At 35.0% G+C, this 9,464-nt stretch overlaps 2 protein-coding genes across 4 annotated transcripts; both read right to left on the bottom strand.

Moving 5' to 3' along the window:
- Nucleotides 1-2,240: 2,240 nt before the first annotated feature.
- Nucleotides 2,241-5,981, bottom strand: LOC140872500 (acyl-CoA-binding domain-containing protein 1-like). Of its 2 annotated transcripts, none has more exons than XM_073275344.1 (6): nt 5,290-5,981; nt 4,220-4,325; nt 4,004-4,110; nt 3,067-3,158; nt 2,857-2,954; nt 2,241-2,493 (listed from the first exon to the last, which is right to left on the bottom strand). In XM_073275344.1, exons 1-6 carry the CDS (start codon nt 5,739-5,741, stop codon nt 2,323-2,325), a joined length of 1,026 nt encoding a protein of 341 aa, XP_073131445.1. In that variant the 5' UTR covers nt 5,742-5,981; the 3' UTR covers nt 2,241-2,322. The 2 variants fall into 2 exon arrangements, with proteins under 2 accessions (XP_073131445.1, XP_073131446.1); XM_073275345.1 differs by having other exon boundaries at nt 4,004-4,107.
- A 1,574-nt stretch (nt 5,982-7,555) lies between these two features.
- LOC140872654 (glucan endo-1,3-beta-glucosidase) lies at nt 7,556-9,148 on the bottom strand. 2 transcript variants are annotated; one of them, XM_073275542.1, is made up of 3 exons: nt 8,188-9,148; nt 7,792-8,074; nt 7,556-7,690 (listed from the first exon to the last, which is right to left on the bottom strand). In XM_073275542.1, exons 1-3 carry the CDS (start codon nt 9,031-9,033, stop codon nt 7,656-7,658), a joined length of 1,164 nt encoding a protein of 387 aa, XP_073131643.1. In that variant the 5' UTR covers nt 9,034-9,148; the 3' UTR covers nt 7,556-7,655. The 2 variants fall into 2 exon arrangements, with proteins under 2 accessions (XP_073131643.1, XP_073131644.1); XM_073275543.1 differs by lacking the exon at nt 7,556-7,690 and having other exon boundaries at nt 7,936-8,102.
- Nucleotides 9,149-9,464: the final 316 nt, after the last annotated feature.

The following is a 9,464-nucleotide window of genomic DNA, read 5'->3' as shown; positions in this document are numbered from 1 at the left end:
TCCTCGTGTGGAGCATATTTTGTGCTGAAATATTGTGGGGGTATGCCTGGGGTTGGCCATGTTGCTCCCTCTGGTTGGCCATGTTTCTCCCTCCCTCAGGTCTCTGCCGCTCGTGCACATTCCTCGATTTAACCCCGCATGAGCCAATGAGCCTCTGAATCATGTGAGATGGGGTCCCCTTCGGGGTGAACCTTTTTTTTAAAAGGGATATAATGAAACATCGAGATAACATTACCTATTTTTCCACTTCTATTACCGCAAAATTTGAACAAAACAAAGGATGATGCAAAAATATTAAATCACACACGTATCTGCATTTGACGCATGATAGATATAAGGATATTGAATTAATGATGTACAAAATGAATCTAACACGAGTCGATCCGAAAAATATCGGATTATGTTCAGGATTTTTTAAATTTGGGTCGAATCGAGTTGGACATGAAAGCTAACTCGAAGAGCTAACTCGAAGAAATTAATAAGATTCGTGTCAATTTAGGTTGACCCGACATGACCCGATACTGTTTATTATTATTATTATTATTATTATTATTATTATTATTATTATTATTATTATTATTATTATTATTTATATAAAATTAAGAATAATTTGCTATATTTTTTTTATATTGTATGTTTGAAAGATATATATATTGTATATTGATATAATATATTTTCAACATTTACTGTTTACTTAATAAAATTTTGATTTTTTAAAATATTTTTTTTATATTTTGTAATAAATATAATTTAAATTTTCTTTGACTAGACTTTCAAATTTAAATTATGTATAAATCTTATTCAAATTTAAATTATGTATAAATCTTGATTTTGGTATTATGTGTTTAAATTGAATATTACTATTATTATTGTGTTTTTTCAATTTTATTTAATTTTTTTTAAAAGATTAAAAATAAAATCGAGTTTGTTCGGTTGATCGGGTTAGTTGGATTTGGGTTCGGGTTGGTCATTGTTTGATTCGGATTCGGGTCAATTTTTTTTACTAGTACATTGTACCGACCCAACCCAACCCGAACCCACTCGACCTATTCGAATTGACACTTATAATTTAAATTTGAAAATCTAAACGTAAAAAATTTAAAATATATTTATTATAATTTTTTTAAAAAAACCAAATGTTTACAAATAAACATTAATGATGAAAATATATTATATAAATATACAATAAATTATTTTTAAACATAAAATATATAAAATGTAGCAAATCTTTGTTAAATTTTATATAATAATAATAATAATAATAATAATAATAATAAATTTTGGGTCATTTCGAGTTAACCCGATAGATTCGAACCTAACCCAAACCCGATTATTTTTTAATATTAGTTTTCAGATCCAGTTCGATTCGACCCAAATCCAATAACCCTCATGTTTTTCGAGTCGACTGGTTGGATACTTGGATTCATTTTTTACGCCATTAATTTAAATTATATATAAATTTATATTTTATTATTGTGCTTAAATTAAATATTACTTTTATTTGTGATTTGAATTTTTATTAAAAAAAATCAGATTAATTCAGATTAATTGGGTTAAAGGTTTCGTGTTTGGCCATTTTCGAATTTGTTCGTGTGGAGAACTTTTTAAATTGTTTCTTGCGTCAACCTAGCCCGAACCTATCCGAATTAACAAGTCTAATCAAACAACTTATTTTGACATCTTATTATCGGTTTGAAAAAAAAAAATTGTCAAACAAATTTAAAAAGCTTAAAGTCCTGAAACAACTCTCATAAGTTGTTCTCAAAAGCTTATAAGTTCAACGAAACACCCTTTTAACACATTAACTTGCAAATTACATCCATAAATTATAATGAAAACCCTTATAATTCTTTCTGTTTCATCCAATACCAGTTTTACAAGGGCATAAAACTCTGTCTTCCCCTCTGTATTTGGCTTATGTGGAAACCATGGCTAGGAAAGTTTTGGTCTTTTTCTTCATTTCCTTTCTCCTTAGTTTATAGTCAATTCTACATATAGTCAATTCTACATAAATTTACGAGTATTTTAATGAAGTACAACGGTATCAGGGAGCAAAAACTAAATTCTTCAACTAAACAAGTAATGCAATTAGATAATCGAAGCATAAGTTCATGTGTTTAATTATTATTCTGAAAAAAAAAGGGAAAAAAAGGGATGGGGATTTCCTAACATGTGCCCAACATATAGATGGCATGGGACCGCGAAACCCTGGGTCGAAAAATACCACAACACACGAGATATAGGGAGGAAAAGATACATGCAACTCCAAAAGGTTAAGATACCATTTACATGAGTGGAATTACCAATTTGGAAACCACTGATTTAGCTATCGACATACTGCATCCAAGGCCACTTCGACTCACAGAGATCAGTAGCTGTGTTTCCCTCATTGTCCTTTATCTCTATGTCAGCACCGTGCTTCACAAGTAGCTCGGCTATGGAAGCTCTATCACAAAGGGCGGCGTAGTGCAATGCTGTTTGACCCTCGTCATCCTATCAATGAAATGGGGACAAGAAACTTATGAAAGAAGAGTTGGATGAATCTTTAGTCGAAGAACCATCACAACCACCTCTTACTTGAATCTACGTCACACAATAAATCAACTGGTATTCTGTATGGCAGAAGTTCATGTTCACAACAGAGAACATGAAACTAAGCTATGCCTTATGTCCATAAGATCGAATAAAATCACATCAATAACAGCACAGCACGTAAAAACAATTTTAATTGAGGACTAGTCTTCACACGTAACGGTAGATGGACCTTCTTTCAAAGCAAAAAAATAAATTCCCATTTACATTACCACAGTAACAGAGATTCACAAGGAATTAGCAAAATACCAAGTTTTTATATACCTTGGTATTCACGTCAGCATTCTTGTTAAGGAGGAACTCTGTAACATTTATATGGCCACGATCCACAGCCCAATGCAAAGGAGTACGACCCTCGCTGTCTGCAACGTTTCAAAAAATAACAAAGAACTGTCATTAGCATCACATATTAATAAATATAGCCATCACACGAGTAACATAGTTGAGGAATTCAGAAATCAAACATCGATAAACCTTTCAGATTCAAGGGGACGCCACTCTCAATACACTTGAGCAGATTCTCTTCATCTCCTTCTTGTGCAAAGGAATGTATGGCATCCAATTTTCTGAAAAGAGAAAGGAATGGTGATCCTCATTTTTTTCAGTCCAGATCATGGTAACCAAGGAAGAAACAAGAAAGATTGGTTCAGCTTATTGATATTTAACGCGTAGATGCCCCAGAGCATTCTCAATTGTAGATTGATGAACACTTATCAGAAGCTTGATTGCTCAGTTGATGGGGTACAAAAAAATGGGCATTCACCAACTGATCCTATACATAAGGTATGGGTGAAGGATATGTGGGGATGGTACCCAGAGTGACATAGAATCGAAAAAACACAGGGTTTGTTAATACAAGGAAATTTTTTTCAAGAATTCAGCTTTATAATGCAACTAAATGTTTTTCCATCCAATTCGAAACTACATAGAGGTCTTTTTAACCTCAAAGTTTTCAAGTAACCAGGAAAAAACACAAGGGTATATACTCCATGACAAGCTCTATCCTATTGCCCTTCTTGAGAAGGTATATCCGTATATGAATCGAATTAACCCTCCCGAGACTCCATACCAAGACATACACAACCCACAAACAGAAGCTTGCAATTTTTTTTTCTTTTTTAATTTTTTAGTATCTATCCCCTGACCCATCTCTCTTACCACCTCTATTCTGCACGAGGATGAGGGATTATTTTGAGAGTATGAACTCCGGGGGGCATTAACTAAAAATTACAAAAGCCATTTCATCTTATGCGTATAGCATAAATGGGATAACATTAGTTGGAAACAACAGAAAGAGTCCTCTGGAATAACATAACTATATAGAGAGGATAACGAGACCAGGCTTCACATGATGCAGACTATAGTAAAATGCAAAATGCAAAGAATATATGTTTAAGTTCAGAATCCTCACAAATCGCATCCAGGATCTTCCTCGTAAACAAAACTGCTAAAAACAGGTCCCATTGGTCCCTTGGAGCCTGCGTTCGGTGCATCACTGATCTCGTTATCCATTTTCTTCTGCCATCAGTATGGTACCAAGTAATAAGGGCAACAACAAGGTAAAGAACAGTGTAAGCACACATAAAATTTGGTAAAAACCGAATAAACAGAAAAGGATTTTTCTCACTGTTGCAGAACCAGCATCCCAAGACGGATATAATTCAGTTACAATGGCAATGTACTTTTCCATTGCTTCTTCAGGAGGCATAGCACCTAATTTTTGCCATGCTTGCCTGTCACACGAACAAAAAGAACATATATTCCAACTGGTCAGAGATCTCCAGTATCAACTATCAAAGAGCCCAGAAAACAAGCCATCAACATGTGCACCAAAGACAACCATGAATTGGAATTTCAAGGTAATCTCTACAAATAATCACTAGGAAAAAATGATAAAATCCATATCAAAGACAAATGAATATCTATAACTATATATAAAGGGAGAGGGCTTAATAGAAAACCGTAATTTGGTAAAGCCTCGCGTTCCAACAATTCCCTTCTAACTCCCACTACCTACATTTTCCTTATTCTATCCAAAAAAAAAAAAAAACTCATCCAATCATGTTAATCCACATTTTCATTCCTCCCACAACCTCATCATTTTTACACACGAAACATCTACATTGACTGGTTAATCACATTAACCCATTAGTGGGTTTTCAAATTATAAAAAGAAATCTTATCCTAATGATGTAAGTATTAAAAATTTTATTAGATTCGGATTTAGTTTTGATATAAAATTGCATAAAAAATTCATTTTTTTTAAAAAAAAACTAATTTTAAAAAATAAAATATTTCAGCCACACGCACCCATGTGCATCGTTGCTAGTATCAGTTGATGATTAAAAGTAATGAAGAAAATGTAAAAGCCACAGAAAATACATTAAAAGGATGAAATTCTTCTAACTCAGGCATTGACCTCAGAAAAGGGAACAAAATTTCTGTCACAAACTAAACTCTTAAAGAGCAACAAGTATGCCCTAAGAACAGATTACTCCTATCCTATCTTCAGTTCCAGTCCTTTCAATTTTCTAAAAGACAATAAACCCAGGCCTAATCAGTAGATAATGAAAAAGAATAGTAATAATAAAAAGTAAAAACCAATAAAATAACAATTGAAACTTTCGCTATTAACAACAATGAATCGTAAATGACAATCAGAAATCCCAAGGATCGTAATTTAATAGCTCAAAATACCATTTGGCACGAGCAGTCATTTTGAGAGCAGATGGCTGGGGAGCAGAACACGGCCCCTCAGTAGCAATCTTATACAACCCGTACAGCTGCAACTGCACATCATTGGACACCTTCAACGCCGCACGATCAACTGCAGTCGCCGCCACAAAAGCCGTCGCAGCACTAAATGTCTCATCCAACTCAGTACTCTCCACCCCCTCCCAATCATCATCACTGTCGCTGCGATCACCAGTAACCGCGGCACTCTCATCCCTCGACTTCACATCTTCATCGATCAACGGCTCCGTTTCATCCGAAACCCTAGGATCCGGTTCAGATACCACCGGACTGGAGCGAGTGATCCGAAGGTTTTCATCGCGAAAGGCGAATAATACTGAGAAGAGCTTCGCGAGGAGGAACGAGAAAACGACGCCAAAGAACACCGACTGAAAGTATTGTTGCCAGTCAGCCATTGAAAAACCATAAAAAGGATTCGGATATAAGATCAAGATGAACCCTAGAAATGTATACGCGAATACGTATGTATATATGTATATGTATATATCGTATACAACAAAATTGGAAATTTGAGCGGTGGCGGTGATGGCGGTGGTGGCGGAGGAACGGACAGCGCCTCCTCTGACAGCCTCCTGCCGCTTCGTGTACCAAGTATCAACTAAAAAAGTGCTCGAGCTGTGTTCCTACAGTTCCATTTCCTGCAGTTCCTTTCAGTGCGATACGATATCAGGCGAGGTTGATAATTAGTAATTACAGAGCCCCGGCCCAAACTGTTTTGGACCCGAGCCCAATTTACGGTGAAAAATCCAAGGAATTATGTTTGTGTGATTTTAGTAACAAATCTCACATTTGCATGTTAATTGATCGATTTTTAACATGATATTATATTTATTCAAATTCAAAGTAGCACATGAATGTTTGTGTCATTGAGTCACTGACCATTTAATAAATCACTCTGATTGTGTTTGGATCCATGAATTTCAAAAATATTTAAATGTAGTGAGATAAGATCATATAACCTCAAATCTATTTTTTACATGTTTATATAGTATTCTATATTAATTTTTTTCAAAAAAATTAGCATTCCGTATTAATTAAGATGAATTTAAGGTTCACACTCAATAATGAATTTTGAAATTTATTTCAATTTATATTACTAATATGTAAATAAATAACATGTTGATTTAATATTTGATCTAGTATTTTATGATAAACAATACTATAATCAAAATCCATTGCTTTCAAATTCCCCAAATGCACAATTGCACAAATATTTAAAAGTAAAATTTTAAATAACTAATATACATTTTATGAAAATACGAACGCCATAAAAATTTTAGTTTTATAAATTAATAACCAAATAATTTTCAGAAAACTCATTTACGATTGTATCACATGTCAACGATTCGACTTATGAAAATCATTTTCAGAAAACTAATTTTTTATATTAAAAATATTATTTTATTTCATATATGTAAAACAAATGAAACGTTTAGTCTGAGAGGGAGGAAAATAGATATAATATGAAAAATTATGAATACTCAAAAAGAATTGGAATTGATGTATTTATAGATTTTTTTTTCTTCTAAAAAACACAATAAATTAAATTACAAAGGCAACAATCTAATTCGTATTCAGATTTTACATATAAAAAAAATAATTAATTAAAAAAACAATTGCCTTAACTTGAGCCCCACGAGCAATGGTGGAATGGCCGGACATGATCGAATTGTGTCAAAAAAATTGTTCTTTCCGAATGTCTTCCATTGTGGATGTCTTATAGTGTATCCATTGACAAAAGGGTGTCTATTTGTTGCAATTTTAGAACTTTCTTTCTTTTTTTTGGGGTTCATCCGAATATCAAATGATATCAAAAGAGTTTTTTGAACATCTACATTTTATTTTTTTTATTTTTTTTACGGTAAAATATATCATTTTATTAATCCAAATTCAAATTGTTCAATACAAGCTCTACCAACCAATGAGAAAAAAATCACTCTTCCCAAACAAGCGGGATTTATTTTTAAAAGTCTTCTCTTTCTTGTGCAAACTTGTGATTTCTAATCGATCAAAATTTGAAGGAGTTTAAACTTTGACTCTACGTGATTAAGGTTAATTATTTGAGAATCATTACACCATTCGGGAAGTAATTAATACCTCTAAAAAAAGCATCAATTTGGTATGTCTAACCTATATATAAGACAATAGAATTTGGTTTATAAATTCTAAAATAATATCGTAAAAAAGTCAGGGAATTTCATGAATTCATCCCATGGTCTCTTAACTCAAAACACGATGATGCCTCGACAAACAAAAACAAAACAAAGTTCCATTCCTTCAAAATCATCAGCTCCATTAATATTCTCCAATTATAATTTCCCTTCATATTTACAACCACCGTAACCTGAGATATGATACAAAAAAAAATGTCATTAAACACCATTTTCTGGCAATAAATCTCACACAATACACCAAAATCAAGATTTATTAAGAAACTCTACATACTTGGGTCAATATTAGTGACTGCACCACTCTGCACAAAATCACAATCAAATGCATCCCTTCCCATGGCCTTATAGTACTTATTCATGGCGTAGGCCGCATGATCCCGAACCGTGTTCGGGTAAAAGCATGGCCCGCCTTCTTGAATCGGGCTGCAGTCGAGGCCCGAACCACACACATAGTCAAGATTCATCTGCAATCTGTTATCACTTACATCATGTTTGGGTAGACACCAATGTTGTTTCCCGGGCCTCTGTTTCTTGCCCGGTGGGACGGTTCGGGTAGCCTGCCAGACCCAAATATTTAACAAAAACCTATCAAGAATATGCATAAGAAGATCAACAAGCATGAACTAGTACTAGTATAATATTGTTGAAGTTTGTTGGCTGCATCAGCTACCATCGGTTTCAGAATTCCTATGTCGTAAACTGGCGTGAAGTTCGGTTGGAACAAACCAAAGTTCCTCTCGCACGTCGGACCGGGCTTCAAATCTTCATTAAAAAGTGCAAAAATGTATGTCTCGAATGTTCTGTTTGGCATGAGGGGTGTCCCAATGCCTGATGTCACATGTTGCATCAGTTTCCTATTGTACTCTGCTGCACTTTCTGCATCAACCCCGACTTGCCCCGTATCCCCTCTTGATGGCCACCCTGTTTCAGCTATAACGATATCTATATCGACGAATCCTAGACGTTTTATAGCCGAAAATACAGCGTCTAGCTGCCCATCCAGCATGTTACCATACGTAAGCTCGGTGTCTTCATCGAACACCCCAACGTTCGGCCTAAAAAGAGCATAATCTAATGTGCTTTCAGAACATCCAAAGAATGGATATGGATTGATCATGAAAGGTGAGTCTGTGGCTTTCAAGAATTCGAGAAGTGGTTTGAGGATATAAGCGTCGTAGCCCCGCCTAAACGTCCCCGATGAAGGAGGAGTCGAGTTGGACAGTATGCCTAATGAATGTGGGGTAGAAATCTTGATCTTTTGATTCAGTGACTCTTTAACTAAGGCATTGTGAAGACTGTGCATTGCAGGGACAAGATTAGCTATCAGAAGCTTATTTGTAGTTGAAAGTACTTCATTTCCGACGAGAATCCTGGCGATGTTTGTAGCATTCATGTGTGGCAAAACGTTGATCTTCACCCATTTTTGAGCATAATCCAACTTCGTCAGCTGTGGGATTTCACCATTGGGTATGGTAACCGTGATGACTACATCGGTGCCCGCGAATGCTTGGAGCATTTCTGAGTTAGCATCGAACAGCCTGACATGGCCTATAATGGTGGATTCTTGTAAAAAATGCGCGACTTGTCGCGGTGGAGGGAGGTCATCAGCCACCGTGCCAAAGTTCACGCCAATAGACCCCTCCACACCTGCTAAGAGAAGGGGAACCAATTAATTGTTTAGTTATACAAAGATCGAACGTCGCTATAGCATATACGAGAGCTTGCACTTACCTGAGGTGCGAATCGATACAAGTAGAGGCAGCACAAGTCCGATGATTTTGAAGAGAGAAGGAATGGAGATTTTTCTTTCCATTAATGTTATTGTGTGGAAAGTGATATATGGTGAGTAGTGAGTTGAAGATAGGCATGCCAAAAGAAGAGATGCTTTACTTTGTCTTGAGGAGTTTCTTTTAGAGAAAGAAGATCATTGAGTGTGTATTGAGCAAA

The sequence above is a fragment of the Henckelia pumila genome, unplaced genomic scaffold (assembly GCF_033568475.1).
Source record: "Henckelia pumila isolate YLH828 unplaced genomic scaffold, ASM3356847v2 CTG_466, whole genome shotgun sequence".
NCBI lineage: Eukaryota > Viridiplantae > Streptophyta > Magnoliopsida > Lamiales > Gesneriaceae > Henckelia > Henckelia pumila.
This window is presented reverse-complemented; position numbering and strand designations above follow the sequence as displayed.